Below are 17,310 nucleotides of genomic sequence, written 5' to 3'. Positions count from 1 at the left end.
GATGAGCTACAAGCCAAAGAATACAGGCAGCCTCGAGAAACTGGAAAAGACAAGGAAATAGGTTTTCTCCTAACTGAATAAGATCCACATCAGACTTCTGACCTTCAGAACTATAATAGAATAAATGTGCATCATTTTAAGTCAGTAAGTATGTATGGATTTTCTGGAGCAACATGAAGAAATGACTACAATGTCTAATAAGTGAATGGCCATTATCAGCTCCAGTGAGCTCCCCGTCCCAAGGAGGCAATCAAGAAGAGATTGACCAGCTCTACCTGTCGGGACTGCTGTGCAGGCCAGTCCTGCGTTAACTGAGAACTAAGCTGCATGACTCACAGGCAGGCCCCTCCAACCACGAGCCCACACTTTATGGCAGCACCCTCTGCTACTGTATACAGCATGCTGGTCCCCATACACTGCCTTGTGGTGGGCAAGGCTGTCCACGGTCTTCTCCCAGGACAGCCGTGGTAGTGACACTTTCCACCACCACCCTGAGTAAAAGGCAGGCTTTGGGAGGCTGTCCTAATAGCACCTGGGCCTTGGTCTGGCTCAGAGCAGAAGTGCTTGCTGGGGACACCTACCTGAGCAGAGGACACCCTTGTTCCTGGCACAGGAGAAGTTGTCACACTCGCAGAAAGGCCCGTAGATCTTCCCGAACTCGCTCTCGAAGCAGGAACACTGGTTGCAGCTGCAGTCCCCGCGCCCGCTGCACAGCGGCTTGCCCTCCGCCTCCCGGCACAGGTTCTGGTACACGCTCTGGTTCTCCCCCTCCTGGCACTCGCACCTGGTGCCCAGGTGGCCGGGGTTGCACTCGCACAGGCCGCAGACGTAAGTTCCGTTCCCACTGCATCTGGCACTGTTGGGCTCCAGCCCGGCGCTGCAGCCGCATGAGCAGTTGTAGGTGACCCCCACCTCCAGGCTGTCCCGGAATCCCACGGGCCGCAGGGCGAACATGTGCTCCACGTGTCTGCTGGGGCAGCTCCGGGCCTCCACCAACACCTCAAAGGACGCCTGGGCAGAAGGAAGAGAGGGAACACCGTGGCCCTGCCGATCACCCAGGGAGCCACCCAGGCACAACTCCTCCAGGCCCTGGATGAAGAGCAGCTGCTAACTCCAGCCCTCTCCACGCAACAGGTAGAAACACCGAAATGGCCCAACTATTAACAGGAAGAGACCTTAGAATCGGCAAGCTCTCGGACTTTCTGGCGTGCTAACGCAACGGGCATTGCACTTAGTTCTTTAACATTCATTATCTTTCTTTAACATTCGTTATCTTTGTGCAGCCTCATGACCCTGAGGAAATGGGCTTCTGCAGAAAGGTACAAGGACTCATGCACATTTCCATAGTTCTTATTCTCCCCTTTCTTTTCTCTTCTATCCTATCCTCTTCCCACCCCTCCTGCAAGATGCCTCTTCCCTGTCCATTTTAAGTCGTTCAGTCAGTGAATATTTCCTGGGTGCCGCCTCTGTGCCAGGCCCGGTGCTAGACGCAGGGCACAGTGGCACTCCTACTCACCAGGCGCTGGGTGCAGAGCACCCACCTGCCCCCGTAGAGAGGGTTCCTTCCCTGCCAGAGAAGGGATGAGCTGACTCCCGAGCTCTCTAGACTCACCCGAAGCCCCCCTGCCCCAATTCCTCCACTGTGAGTGGTTCTCACGGCTGCATTTTCCACAATCAGCCCACGGCCCTGAGGTCTTAAGAGTTGTCTGGTGCACTGTGCCATATACGGGAAAAGACTTTCTTTTTAAACAAAACATGTAAGGAAGTGTTTCTAACTCTGGAGTTTCTCACGGGTTGCCTTGCAAACAGGCAGCAAGGTGGGCCTCGCGGGGTGGCAGATGGTGCCGGAGAGAGGCCTGTCAGCCGCTCACAGCACTAGGATGTCAGGAAAGCAAGGACCAGGCTCGGTTTGATTCTTCCAGGAACTAGAGCACAACGCCCCCAGCCCCTCCTCCTCACCCCACTGAGGGAAGGGGCCACAAGGGGTTCGATCGCCCAGCAGGTCCCCCGGAGCAGGGCACTCTACATTCAACAGAAAGGCACAGGCAGGCGCCGGCACGCCCTGACAGGACGTCAGGCGAAGTGCTCCTCCCTGAGCAGGCTCTTCCTTGCTCCCTGACAGGCAGGGCCCAGCCCGCTCCATAAACTGCCTCACTGCATCGGGGCCCAGATGTCTTTATCTTTCAAAAGGCTCTTCAGATCATTCTGAAGCTCAGAGTGGATTAGAAACCACTTTCAGCTGTTACTATTCTTAATTCTATTATTTGGGCTGGAATAAGGCTAATTTTTAAAAAGTCATCAACTTGCTTTACCGGGCACTCTTCTGTAATAGTGTTTGAGAGCACTGAAAATACCTGTTTCTAAACATTCTACAGATCCCCACCACTTAGAGATCATTACTACTTCTAAAGGCCTTTCCTCAAATGCTGCGACATCTAGGGACACCCTGGGTGGGGTGGGGATGTGGGGGCTGAGTAGGAAGACAGGCCTGGCTCCCTAAATCCTGGATAAAGTCCTTGGCAGTAAACCACCACTCCAGAGGCCTAGACAGCAGACACCCAGGGCTCAATGGTAGCCGAGAGTCTCAACAAGGTGTGCTTTTGCACAGGTGAGCAGAGGACAAAGACCAGGAGCCCAAAGTCAGAAGACCCTGCGAGCACCAAGCCAGCTGCAGACAGTTTGGACTAGCTCCACTTCACCCTCCTTCGCTGGGGGTGGGGAGGAGGAGGAAAAAGGGGAAAGATTGACAAGAGCAAGTTCAAGCAAGTTCTGCAGCCTTGAAGTACAGGGAGGCTCTCAAGGAGAAGAAACAAGATGGGAATCCACTCGGGCACTGAAGTCTGTTAATGACAACACTAATAGTTACCGGTTGCCAAGTACCTGCTGCACACGAGGCACTGTGCTGGGCATTTCCACAAGCATCTCTTGCATATGCTCTAGAAGGAGGCACCCTGACCTTTCCAGAGAGGAAGCCGGGTTGGTGGGATCTGGGAAGTTAGTCTGGTGAGGTGTGGGGCTGGGCCAAGAACAGGGCCTGTGCCCCCCTTAGCACATCACCTCTCAGAAGTGGGGAATTAGGAAGGTACCCAGTGTCCAGATCTGGGTACGGAGGGAGAGCCAGCCTACATTCCTACAGGGACCACTCAATGGTGACCCCAAAGTGGTGGCCAGAGGCTTCTCCAAATCTCCCTGCCTTGGGTTGGGAATGACCTGAGCATGCAGATGGGAAGGGGTGGGGCTGAGCCTGACCGAAGCCACCTGTGGGGCCACCAGGAACGCAGAGGGCCAGATGCCATCCCTCCCTTCTGGGGCCCAGAGACAAACAGTGACCTGCTCGAAGTTTCTTGCAACTTGCTTCAAGCTACAATGGAAGGCCTGCACTCCTAGGCTATGCGTTGCTGGACTTGTTAAATGAAAAATCTTTGCCCCGCAAGACATCTGTAGGTCAGAAACAGAATAAACTACAAAGGAATAATCTGGACCAAGAGCCAAAGTCACTGAATTACTGGAAGACTGTGGGGATGTCCATCTGTGAGTGCAACCTTCTCCCGTGGAAACTTGCCTGAGGGATAAAGTAACGAAAGCGAGAACTAAATCTGCCGCCTCTGGCTGATGTGTCTGTGTCTGCCAGGGACGTGAGGAAGTGGGGAACCCCTGAATCAGTGCCGGCCCCCGATCACCCACGGGCGCTGTCTCCCTGCCTTTCAAGCAGGTCCCGGCGGCCTTCCCCAGCCAAGGCATCAGCAGGATGGAGGTGCTGTCTGTCTGCCCCATGCGGCCTGGCACACGGCCAGGTGCCTGCTAACCAGAGAACTGCTCTGTCTACTCCCGCCACTGGGTCTCAGCCCCTGCTGGGCACAGGAATACTATAAAAAGCACTTGGGGAACAGCAAGGAGGTCTCCTTTCAGAGCATCCACTGTCCCTACTGGATGAGGACAGAATCCAGGGAGGCTGGACGACAGCTGGAATGAGGCTTCCTCGCGTCTCTCCCCCAGTTGCTGAGGGCTCCAACTGATACTGAAGGTGCCCCAGTTCCGGAAGACTTGCCATTCTTCCATTCCGAGCTTCCAGTGGAAGGTCCCAGGCAAGCAGCCCTCCCGCCCAATCTTGTTACTAGAACTTCACTGGGATGCTCGCGGTTCCCTGCAGGCTGCTGGCCCAATACACCCTTTCAAAAGGGCTGCCCAGCCCCCAGCCCAAACCCACCAGACCAACAAAACAAAGAGCCGGGACGGGCACAGGATACAGAGCCCCAGAGGAGTGGACAGGAGCGGGGGGTGGCAAGGGGGGGTGGGGGGATGCCATGGGAAGCCCATGACAGGGTTCACTGGGTCCTTTGTGCTGGGTGTCAGTGCTGGCTGCACAGCCAGCCACTCGCATGCTGATGTGTCAAAGCCAGTTAATGAGAAAATGGACTCCCAGGGGTTGGGTCCACTCTGTGAACCCTTGTTGGTGTTATAACAATTGGGGGAATTAGGGGAGGAAAATTAGGGAAACGAGAGAATCCACTGGAGAAGAGCACCTCACTGGATGTGGGGCTTTCCAAGTTCTATTCAAAGATCATTTTTCCTTGAGGACATCCTCGGCCCTCAGCCCTGGCCACCTCCCTGCTTCTTGCTGGACAGATGTCTTAACCCGAAGAACACAGGGGAGTCACAGAACCACTGCCTCTGGCTGGAAGTGCCACAGAGCCCTTGCCTGCCCCCCACTACCTCTGCAGGAAGCTGTGATTACAATGATGATGATGTGAGATATGTCTGGCTGCCACTCATCCAGCTGTCCCAAGGCTGCCTCACCTACGGGCCATGTCCTCATCCATAGGCCAGACCATGCGATACTTGTTGACAACTGAACCCTGTCTGCTTCCCCTACCCCTTCTTATCCAAGGGAGTCCCTAGACCCTTCAGCTGTGCCCCATACTCTCGTCTACCCCCTACCAATGCCTGACTTGGCCACAGCCCTCCCAACTCGTGATGCCAAAGAATGGAACCCACCTGCCAAATAATGGCCAGACCCCTTAGCTGGGCACATCTGTGGGGCTTGAGCTGGCCACTCTCCCCTCAGTCCCCAGGCCATTCCTCTCTGCTCCATGGCCACCCCCTCAGCTGCTTTCCACTTGCAAAAGGGCAATGCTCTCCACACCCTCGCAGACTCGCCCTGTGGATTTGCACATGCTGTGCCCACTAGTGGGACCACCCTGCCCTCCCTTTCTATGTCTGGAAAACTCCTACTCGTGCTCCAAACCTCAGCCCAAGCAGCACCCCTCTGCAATGCTGAGCCCTTCTTCCCTGGGCTCCCAAAGTACCATGTCTGGCTTTTATCATGGCACTTGTCACCTCTATGCATGGTTATTTCCTCTGCCAGACCCTGAGGCCCTGACCTGTCTGCTTCATCTGTTCGTCCTGAGTGAGTAAGTATTTGGCACGTGAACATTTGTTGAACACAAGTGGACTTCAAGTTCTGAAATGTATGCCCTTGGGACAAATGTCCAGAGGGAAACAATCATATACTCAGTAACACACCCAGTTGCCAAAGCCCAACTGTCAGCTCTCTGGAGACAGTGCAGCCTGAGAGGAGGGAGGGAGAGTTTGCCTTCCAGGCCAGGGGTAAGAAAATCAGACTGGCCCCAGCTGGAAGTGTATCCCTTCTGTTGCAGGGATCAGGAGTTGACAGATCCCTCTCCGTCCTCAAACAGGGAAAGCCCCCCAACCCCTCACGCCAGGGCTGACTCCGTGGGCGTGTGTCTGTGGAGTTGCACAGGGACCCCACTCAGAAGGGCCCACACTTAGTTTAATGCTCTGCTGTTGCTGGGTTGAAATTCTTAATAATGTTTGAACACGGGCCCCACATTTTCATTTTGCACTGGGACCCACAAACACTGTAGCCAGGTCTGCCCCCGCTGCCTGCATGGCCCTCAGGAGAGCTGCCCCTCACGGCTGCATGGCCTGGCCCGGCCCTCGCGAGCGCACCATGCCCGGCTCTGATGAGCAGAGTGGACGCTCTGTGCCAGCCTGTCTCCATCCACAGAAAACAAAACCCCACAGCCCTTGCAGTAGAGCCAGGAGCCATGTGACCGTGGCCCTTGGACAGCAAGGCAATAACTCCAGGACAGTGAGAAGAAACTAACAGCCAGCGGGAGGCTGGCCCCGGGCCCACCGCTGTTTCCACAGGGCCACGGCCCACCAGCTAGGAAGAGCTGTCAAAGGTGGTCGGTGTGGAGAGATGCACCCTTCCTCTTTACTATTGTTTCAAGTGCTCTAAAACTCATCCCAATATATCAGGGATTTTTCACTTTTGTGAAAAACTTCTGTTTTAAAATCTTTTTCTGGACAGTTTCCCTGTTTCTCTAAAGTATCCCAGCAAAAAGCAAAATCTACACTACAGCATCCGTACACCAGTGGCAAAGACACCACGGTACACTTCTCTGAAGCTTTCAGTCCCAAAGCACACAAGGTGTGAGGGGACTGTGGCCTCGGGAGTCCCATAGCGACTCCCGCTGCTGGTGGCTCAGGCAGTGGGGCGTCTGGCAAGTGTCTCAGGCCCCTCTGAGCCTCAGTTTCTCACACATAAAATGGGAAGTAACGGCTACCTCACAGAGCTCTCTAGGAAGCAGGGAAGCAGCAGTAACACCCCTGCCAGTACCGGTGTGTTACAAGCTCCCACTAAACGGTAACTAGCATGATTCCTGTGGAATAGGGAGGCAAGGACGAGTGAGATGACCCGGTTTGGAGTGGGAAGGCCTTGGCGTGGGCTGTGAGTCCACTGCTTCTCAGCTGGGTGAGCTCGGGGGGGGGGGGGGGTCACTCTCTCATCCCCAGATCTCAGGCGGCCCCCCGCAATGAGCGAGCGCCCCTCCCCGCCTGGCTGCAGGCTGCAAGAACTGAACATGGTAGGGTGATGGCACTCAGTAAACTGTGTCCCCTCCATGGAGGCTCCTGTGCCTCACTGTCCTACTTTGTGCTGACACCAGTCCTTGGAAATAGCTGTGGGAGAACAGAACCACGGCCCCGAGACACAGGAGAGAGGTGAGCAGGAAGGAGCTGGCTGCAGAGCCAGAGCCCCGGCTTTGAATGTTCACTCTGAGGGTTACTGGCTGTGCCCCTCCAGCAACTAGTTCTTTGTGCCTCAGTTTTTCTCATCTGTCAACATGAGTAACAGTACCTTCCACACGGGGATCTAGCTGGGGAGCACAGACTCACTGTCCAGTCTGTTTCCAGTCCTCCCCAAGACTAACTGTGTTCCCCTCTTGAGTTCCATAAGGCACCCCAATATATGTATGATTTTCTCTTTTTCACTTAAGGCCGGATAAATTGGATTCAGTTTCTTGCATCCGAAATAGTTCTGATTTTATGCTCTTGCTATCAACAAACATCAGTTCCTTTGACCTTCCCGGTTTCTAGACAATTCTTCATGATAGTTGCTTGTCTCCTTTCCTTTAAAAAAAAGAACTGAACATAGAACTCCAGAAGCAGTCTGCCCCAGGCAAAGAAAAGAAGGATCATTTTATCTCTGGGGTTTCAAAATACTTCTATTAACGCAGGCTCAATTGGCAGCATTTTTTTTTTTGAAGCAATACTGGTTATTTGCATTGAGCCTTTGAGCCATTAGAACCTGCTAGATGTTTTTCTTTTACTATCAAACCAAGTTTCCTATAGCTTAGTAATATTCTGAACTAAAATGTAAGATTTCAACCCAGCTCAATTCTGAGAGACATTTTTAAATCTCAGTTTTCCTGCTTTCTAAGATAAGCCGTTTTCTTCAGCTTGGTGACCTTCCACACGTCATAACCAGGTTTCCAACCCCACGAGTCCAACCCCAGCGAGCAGTAAACACTAACAGACAAGCAATGTTTGGAACCTCAGTCAAGTCCTCCCTCTGGTGAACGTTATTGACATTCTTAGAAAGCAGGTTTGCTCGGCTACAAATCTGCCTGACTGTGCTGTCGTCAACCATATCATTTGCCTTATTCATAAGGAAGTCACTAGAAATGGTTGAGAGCCTTCCTAAAACCTGGTGTCTTGGGTGTGTTCCGTATCCCTGATTAGCTAGTCCAGCCCTCTCCCCTTCTCGTCCATTGTACTATTTGTCCAAGTAAAGGCTTTCTTGTTGGGGTATACTTCACACACCATTCTTCAGCTTTTCTGACACACTAAACCAGACATTCCATCCACAGATCTATAAAATTCACTTACATCTTGTTGGGTATTTTCTTTTTTTAGTTATTTCTGCCTCCTTCCATTTTTTCTTAACTATCTCTTTAAATCCTGTGACTGTAAAGCTTTAGTGCATTTTAAAAATTTTCATCTGGATTGAGTAATCATTATAATGGATCAAAACACAAATAAGTTGCAGCTTTTGACAAGTATCAAAAATAAAAAGTAAAATTTTATTAGTGCCTCTTTAATGAGATGAGGCTTCCCTCCAAATAGTTCATACAGATGTATAATAATATTACTTATTGCTAAACAAGATGGGGATCAGTGTCAATTATATTTCTATCTTTCATTTGTAGGATTTAAGCCCCAAAGTCTACATTCACATAAATGGAAAGATGGGAAAAAGGAGTTTTGTTATGGCAATGTCACCTTGTTCTATGAACGCCCCCCTGAGCGAAATGCCATAAATAATCATTTGCAATCAATTATCACCTGCCAACTTGATCAGGCCTTCTTTCAAGCTTGTTAAAAGCAAAAGAAACTTGGAAGCAACCTGTCTTAGAAAAGGATTTGTTAGCCAGTCATCAGAGTCTTTCATTTTCCCGACTTCGATATCATATTTGAATGATCCCTTAGCTTGGTGGTGCGAGGCACCACTGTAAGGTCTGGAAAGGGTGAGAGGTGCGTCTGTGTGCTGGAAAGTGGGCAAAGGGCAACTGCGAACGGGGGATGGGCAAGGATCTACGGTGGAACCGTGGACTGTGAGAAAATCCCAGGAGACACTGCTGAGGCGTAACTGGCCACATAGCTGCATCTCCTTGAGCTCTTTCCCTAGAGCTGGGGGGAGGGTTGGCTTATATTCACCTTGGCCATTTTTATGAATGCCCAGAGGATACACTCATCTGATTTTAAGGTCTCTATAATTTTTCTGTTTCCAACCAGATTCTTTTAAGTGTGTGAGAGAGCGTTCCTTCACTGGCTTTCTATTTCCTGAGCAATGGAACTGTCAACAAAGCAAGTCAGGAATGGTCTCCTGGTCTGCTCCTAGTAGCAGGGACCTCCCGAAGCTGTGTGGGCAGCTCTGTGTCACCACCCTGCCTGTCTCTGTGCTAGGGTCTGCATCTGTGTTCTCCCTGCTCACGTGTATCCACCTCCCTGCTCCCACCCTCAAGTCCTTGGCGTGGCACACAGGTCACGTCTTTACACGTCATTTATGTGAGCTTAACCTGACAAGGCATCCATGCCCTCCAGTGCTGTAGAGTTATCCATTCCATTTCATGGAATCAGAATGGGTAGATGGTTTCCTTCACATTTTACAGAAACGAAAAGTGAGGGTCTGATTATCCAAGGCACAGAGCAAGTTGCAGAAGACTAGGAATAAAAGCCAGGTCTCTTAGATTCCTGCCCAAACTCTTCCACCTGACTACATCGTCTTCAAGCTAAATGACAGTGGTTTAAAACACCAAGGAGACAATGTCATCTTGAGAAGCTTTAGGTGGCAATGCACTGTGGGTGCCTGTTGACTAGGGCCAACAAGTCCACCTGGGATTCTGAACACACACCGCAGGATGCTGAACAGGAAGACAGAACCCGAGCTCATAGAGGACTCTACTACGTCACAAAAGTTATCAGAACCCAGAGACTGATGACCAGTCCTAACAAGAGCTCATGTGAACTGGGGTGAGCACTTACCGTGTCCCCAATCTTCAGCCCCTCACACTTCCTCTGACCGGGGTAGGAGACACCATCCTGGCAGGTAGCAGTGAAGAAGAGATTAAGATCTTCGGGCTGATCCCAGACCGACAGCTCCACTTTAGACCGGATGCTCTGGATGGAGAGAGAAAACGAAGCCCAACCGCTCAGTAAACGCCGCTGCCGAGGTGCACCCACACTGGCTTTCTGATGCCCACCTGGCTTCCTCTAGTTCTTCCCAAGCAAGGGAAGAGCCAGTGAGCTTGGTTCCCGGCCACTCCCTCACCCTCTTCCTTCCCACTACTCGCACTCACCATCTTGCTGGACCTGGCCTATGAGCTTAGAGAAGTCAGTAACCATCCACCTGCCATGCGATATTATTATTTGCTTCAAGGGGTTGTTAGGCTCTGTCCCCTGCTTGCCCCTCCAGAGCCACCTCTCATCCCCACCCTCAGCCTCAGTCTTTCAAATCTTGCCATGTGCTCTCCTGGCTTTGGGCCTTCTCAAGTACCCGGGATAATGTGCCTTTGCCCACTGGCCCTTCTCGCCTGTCTCCTGCAGCTAGCGCCTCACCATCTCTCGGAGCCAGCCCAGCAGGCACCCTCTCCAGGAAGCCACCCTGCCATCCTCACGCTCACGCCCACCCCCATCGGGGAGGGCCACATGCACGAGTTTGAAACTGCACAACAAGAGAATCCAATCTCATGTGTGGATTATGTTCTCAAGAGAGTGAATGAAACAAAAATCTAGTCAAAATTACCGGTACATCAGAAGAGAAAAAAATAAAAGACTGAAAACATAAAGTGTTGCAAAGGATGACAGCAACAGGGGCTCTCACACTCTGCTGGGGGAGTGTGACTCGGCAGAGCCCTTTAGAAAACCATCACACAGTATCCACTGACGCTCAGGCCAACCTCAGACCTAGCATTCTCCCTAGGATTCCACCCAACAGAAATGCATGTGTCGCCAAAAGACACGGGCAAGAATGTTTACAGCAATACTGTTTGTAATAGCTAGGATCTGGAACTACCCCAATGCCTATCAACAGCAGAATGGAGTGAAAAAACTATGGTATGTTCACATTGTAGAATACCATACAGTAACAAAATACAACTACATGCAATGACACAGATAAATCTCAGAAATATAACGTTGCCAGAAAGAAGGCAGACACAAGGCATACCTAGTGTATTATTCTATTTATATGAAATTCAAAAGGCAACATTAATGGTGACCCTTGAGAGATAGTGATGGAAGAGGACACAAGAGGGACTTCTCGGTACTGGTAATGTTCTGCATTTTTGAGCTTGGTGCTGGATGCTTAGGTCTACTTAGTTTGTGAAAAATCTGTACAATTTTCTATACGTCCATTAGTTTAAAAAATTGTCCTTGAAAATCTCTAAGGAAGATGCCACTTTAAAGACTGAGGAAAAAAAGAATTGGCTTGTATTTAGGGGTAATAATTTACCGAAAATTTTAAAACAACCATCTGTTTATGCGCTAAAGACACAGTATAGCACGTACGTGCTCTGGACCCAACCTCAGCTGACGCCTTTCGGGCCCGCTCCCCTCCCAGGTGCACTCTAGGGGGTACGGCTGCTGACCAGAATGGCAGGCAGACTTGCCTCTTGCTCTTAGAAGTTTTCTTTTCTTTTTTTCTCTTTTTTGCTGAGCATGTAGTGCTAAAGTTGAATAAGTGAAATATGCAGTTTTCCTAGCAAATTAACAGCTTGTGGAAAATATTCTCTGCAAAAAATAGTCTCTCCCTTTGCAACAAATCGTCTAAGTGCTTCTACAACTCTAAAAATACCATCCTTCTTAAATCCACTTCCTCTTGTAAGTGCCAGCCTTAGCTGGCCAAGGGTCACAAAAGCACAACTCAACACACACAGCACTTTCCTGTGCAATATGATTAGTTATTTACAGATCCGTCTGCCCCACTGCGTTGTGAATTCCAAGGGCCATATCACATATCTCTCTGGGACTTAGTGCAATCTCTTGTTGAGTGAATGAATGGGTAGAGAGGAGGATGGATGCTTTAATGACAACTATGCTAAGGGGCATAACTTTTTTTTTAAAGACAAGGTAAATTTTAAAATATATATTTATAATTTTGAATAAGTATGAGGATGAGATAAAACAGCATATCATAAAAGAGCTAGGCAGATTGAAGGCATTTAAAAAATTATTTGGGAACAGTCACTTGAACTGTGGGGGCCCCACGGTCCACAAACAAAACACTAGAAGGAAGCACTGACCCTCCCCGGCACGATCTGCCGGAGCTGCCACTTCAAACCCTTAACAGAGGATTTGGCCGAGGGAGAAAGAGCACTAGAAACTGGGACTCCAACTCCACAAACCAGCAACTATCATGGGAGGCAATGGAATCCTGTGTTCTACTCAGGCCGTAGACTCCCTGTGTTCTGATCTAAGTCTGTATTATTCCTGTTCCCCACAGAGTCTCTGGAATCAGAAACTCTTAAGATGTTACAGGTGGCAGGAACCGTGGCGATGAGTCAGTTCAAACCACTCATTTATGGAAGCAGGCCAAAGGAAAGGCCTCGTCCAGCGTCGCTCAGCTGCCAGAGGCAGGCAGGCAGGACTGGACTCGGGCCTCCTCACCCCTCCCGTGCGCTCCCCAACCCCAAGCCCGATATGCACTTCCTCCTTTGGAAACCAGCTCTCTGACTTTGGAAAGAGATCACGAGGTTGTGTCCTAGTTGTAAGGGTCACTCTCCCCTAAAAGACTATGAGCCCTGGAGAGCAGGCCTGTGTTTTTACTGTTTTACTGCCAAGGTGTAGTCAAGGTGATGCCTGCCACACGTTAGGCTCTTACTATATATTTCTTGAATGAATGAATGAAGTACAGGATATAACAGAGGATCAAAGCCACAGGCAACAGTTCTTACACATGAAGACTTTTATGTGTGACTTCTGAAATCCAATTAACTCCTACCAGATTTGCCCCTGAAGATGATTCCTTACTCCTCACGCAGGAAAAGGAGACAATGTCGGGAATGTCAGAAGTTTAAAGCCTGTTAAGTACTCGGTCAGGTTGGGTCACATCTGCAATTGCTCTAAGTCGGGCCAGCTGTGGAGGGGGTGGGAGCAGACTTCATGGCAACACCAAAAAGAGAAACATGTGCTCTGTTCTGGGAAAAACACACCACGGCTTCTGATGTCACCCTCCACATGCAGCTCTAGTGGCTTCCAGCTCATTCTGTTCTTTCCCACTCTGAAAGGGGCATGTGATTTCTCTTTGAGTCCCACCTCCCCTTTCTCAGTGTGACACGAGGCTGGTGTGCTCTGTACGTGTGGCCCTGGGCCCACGCTGAGCTCTGGGAGAGAAATTCTCACCAGAACCTACCACGGAGCGAACACCACACTGCCCTACTCCCTTGGGAGGATGTGGTGACTTCTTACAACAAGACAAAACATATAAATCAAACAGTGGAGATTTCACACAATGAAAGATGTGTATACCAGACTTCATTCTACATGACATTAAATCAAATATACCCTTTCCATTTTGCTCCTTCCTTAGCCCGGCCAAATACCATAGCCATTTCATCTGCTACATGTGCTCCAACCAAAATCTTTTCAGAATGTCCCCACAGATCGTTTGCCAGCACGCTAGGGGAGGTAAAAGTCAACACCCACACTTAGTCATGTGTTGCATGACTCATATAAAATCCACCACAAGCTGCTCAGATGCTAAGGTGACACACGGACTGCAGTGTAGACAGAGCTGTGATTGGCTGGACAGGGAAGCAGGTGAACTGATAATCAGAGCTAATGAAGTCTCTATTGTTGGCCAAAGCTCACCCCACACACACCAGAGGCCTGTGCTAGGCTCAAATTCAGGAAAAAGCTGGACATTGTGGCATGTACCTGTAGTCCCAGCTACTCGGGAGGCTGAGGCAGGAGGATTGCTTGAGCCCAGAAGTTTGAGGTTGCTGTGAGCTAGGCTGACGCCACGGCACTCTACCCAGGGCGACAGAGTAACACTCTGTCTCAAAAAAGGAAAAAAAAAATCCAGAAAAAGTGCATGGAGCTTCCAGCCCAGCCTTGGCCCTTCCTGTTGGCTGGAAAGCAGCGGCAAGGAGGATGGGTATTCTGAAGGAAAAACCAAACCATTTTCCTACTCTGTCCTCTCACATGCCTCTCAACACACCACTTCTGACGCCAGACATGTGGAGATATTTCCTCACACACCAAGCAATTCTCCAGCAGGCACTGGCTGGGTATCCTCCAATTCAACTCAATTCTAACAACTACCTACCCAGAGGGAGCATCAGATCCCACAGGTTAAGGGCTCAGTACCACAGAATTGCCCCTACCTCAGGCGCCAGTTATAAGGTGCAGGTTGTCACCTATACTTCTGACTGACTGGCTCTACATCAGGTGCCCACTACCTCCTCCTCATGTTTGAGCAATTTGCTAGGATGGCACACGGAACTCAGGGAAACACGTTTACTGGTACACTGATAAAGACATAAAAGATGGAGATGAAGAAAATACACAGGGCAAGGTACGTGGGAAGGGCACAGAGCACCTATGCCCTCTCTGGGTGAACCACCCTTCAGGAACCTCCACATGTTCATATCCCGAAGCTGTCTGAACCCAGGCCTTTCAGGTTTTCATGGAGGCTTCATTACATAGACATTATTGATCACATCATTGGCCACTGGTGATCAACTCAACCTTCAGCCCTTCTCCCCTCCCAGGAGGTCAGGGAGTGGAGCCAAAAGTTCTAACCCTTGAATCACATGGTTGGTTCCCCTGGCAACCAGCCCCCACCCTGAGGTTATCCAGGAGTCCACTGAGAGTCACCTCATTAGAACAAAAGATGCTCCTATCACCCAGGAAATTCCAAAGGTTGTAAGGAGCTCTGAGTCAGGAGGCAGGGCCAAAGACCAAATATTATAGCAAAGAATTCTCTTAGTGCCCCTATCTGCAAGGGTTTTAGGAGCTTTATATCAGGAAGCAGAGACAGAGATTAATGCATACATTTCTTATTATACCACAGTATCACAGGTTCTAATCAATACAGACAGCCAACATACCCCAACATGGCTTCAACCAACAAGACTTCGCTCCAAATACCTTGAAGTTTCACATCTCTAAATTTAATATATTTCTTTTAAATTTAGGCTGAAGGGAGGGGTGGAAGCAGGGAATTACTAAGGGTCAAAACATTTTGGAATGATGGACATGTTCAATATCTTGATGGTGGTGATGGTTTCACAGGTATATACATGTGTCAAAACTTATCAAGTTGTACACTTTAAATCTGTATAGTTTGTTAATCATATTTCAATACAGCTTTTCAAAATTTCTCACTGAATTTGAATAGTTTTTTTTTTAATTTTTAAAAATTTTATACTTTTTTCTTATTTTTGGGGGGGGGAGGGGTGGTGCAGAGTCTCGCTCTGTTGCCTGGACTAGAGTGCTGTGGCATCAGCCTAGCGCACAGCAACCTCAAACTCCTGACCTCAAGCAGTCCTCCTGCCTCGGCCTCCCAGAGTGCTAGGATTACAGGCGTGAGCCACCACATCCAGCCTAAATAGTTATTATTGATAGTATTCTAGTAATCACTCATTTTTAAGAACTGAGTTTCAAATGTTTTTCATAAGCCATACGCTTCACTGCATAACACATTTTCTTACAGGGACCAGTCTAACCCATAGAGTCCAGCTGTAGTAAAGCTACGTTCCCACAGTTCCTCAAGGAATCCATTCGAGGTTCCAAATGCAGCTGTAGCCGAGAAAGCTCATGTTCTGCACTCACTCCCGCCTATTCCTCGGCAGAGGGAGGGCTCCTCTCCTGCCCTGTGCCCACCACACAGACAGTGGTTTCCCTTCTTGCTCCCTGACCCTGGGTCCCTGGATTTCCAGTAAGAAAATGAAGTTACATATAACAAACCCTGCTCAGGGCAGTGCCACATATCTCAGAGAAAGAATACCACAAAGCATTTATGTTGTCCAGCCGGTGACAACGCCTCTGCTGCTTGGTTGTCAGTGGTCCCAACACGAGCATGGGCACGCTGAGCCACACGGCCACATGACACGCAGGCTGGGCCTGGTGCCTTCCAGCTCACATGGTGTCCAGCCGGTCCTGTGCAACTGTGTGGCATGATGCTCTCCTTCATCAGAGCCGCCAGGAGCAGAGGGCCTGGGCCCTCACCAGCAAATGCTCCTGGGGGAGCCTGAGAGGTCTGCCCACCGCCCAGGGGTCTGAGCTCCAGAGGGAAGCTGAGGGAGGAAACGAGGAAACGATGGGAGCGCTCCACTCCCCTGAGCCCAGAGAACGCCCTCACACCACGCCCCAGGGCCCAGGACGGGCTGTTGTCAGCAGTTGCTTCCCAAGGCCCTGACTCAGCAGGAGGAAAGCTGTGGTCACCCCACTGTGAACGCAGGTCCAGCAGCAGTGCCCCCTTCTGCCCCGAGGGGTCTGCAAGCCCCAGCCTCCTCAGAGGGAAGGGGAGAGCGGCGCAGGGCACAGTTCAGTGCCCAGAGCTGGAGATCCAGGAGGTTCACAGTGGGGAGCCCTGGGAAAGACAGGACCTTCGACCTTCGACCTTGGACCTTCGGCAGGCCCAGCCCCTCCTTCCCACACCCGCTTGCTTCTCAAACGCTCCCTCTGTACGCCACATCTCAGTGGGTCTGAGGTGCCACAGGACTGGGCACACGTGGCCTCCCTACTCCGGAAACGCAAACCAAATTGCTCACTGTCGAAATCTGAAAACCACTCGAGTCTAAAGCGAATCTGGGACCCTGTCTCACTGGGCTCCGGGTCCTGAGGAGGCCGCGGGATCTGGTGAGGACCTGGAGCCCAGAGGTCAGAGAAGAGGATGTGAGTACGTGGGGAGTGGGGCGGAGAGGGGCAGGGACTCTTCCATCTCTCAACAGGAAGTTCCAGGAGTATCAGCCTCTGTGAGAGGAAGAGGACCCTGAACTACAACAGAAGGTGGGGGTGGAGAAGGGAGGGAAAACCAGCCCCAAGTCCTCGCTGCTGCGTGACATGCCGCCTTCAGGACGCTGAGGCTCTGGGACGCTACGTGCAGGGCTGGCCACGCCCCAAGCTCCAGGGTTCTCCCAGTGATGGGGACATCATTACCTAGTGGCCGAGTCTCGCCGAGCAGTGCTTTATAACTCAAAACAGGGCCACATCCACATGGGGACAAAGTCAACACTGGAAAAGGCAGGGTTCCAAGTGCTCACTTGCAAATCGGTCACTGCTGGGAAAGCAAGGTGATTTTTTCTCACAGATATGATGTCATGTTGGTTGGTCAGGTTCCCAGGTGGGCCCACAAAATCCATTCTATGTAAGTTTAGGACTAATGTTACTTACACCATACTTAGTCTATGTATAACTTTGTTTTTACAGGAAGATGTAGCCTGAACGCCAATCTGGAAATGACCTGACCCCTGTGGGGTGGGCAGGCACTGGAAGCGACAC

General features: G+C 50.6%; 1 protein-coding gene across 1 annotated transcript in view; it reads right to left on the bottom strand.

Annotated features, from left to right (window-relative positions):
* Positions 1–17,310, bottom strand: part of ITGB5 (integrin subunit beta 5) — a 106,206-nt gene that overhangs the window by 26,711 nt on the left and 62,185 nt on the right. Inside the window, exons 9-10 of the mRNA XM_045540108.1 lie at positions 9,850–9,984; positions 582–1,011 (exon numbers count right to left, since the gene is read on the bottom strand). Of these exons, the coding sequence (XP_045396064.1) occupies positions 582–1,011; positions 9,850–9,984 (565 nt within the window). The remainder of the gene's footprint in view (positions 1–581; positions 1,012–9,849; positions 9,985–17,310) is intronic.

Source organism: Lemur catta, chromosome 1 (genome assembly GCF_020740605.2).
Source record: "Lemur catta isolate mLemCat1 chromosome 1, mLemCat1.pri, whole genome shotgun sequence".
Lineage (NCBI taxonomy): Eukaryota > Metazoa > Chordata > Mammalia > Primates > Lemuridae > Lemur > Lemur catta.
The sequence above is the reverse complement of the archived record's forward strand: the minus strand, read 5'-3'. Positions and strand labels throughout refer to the sequence as shown.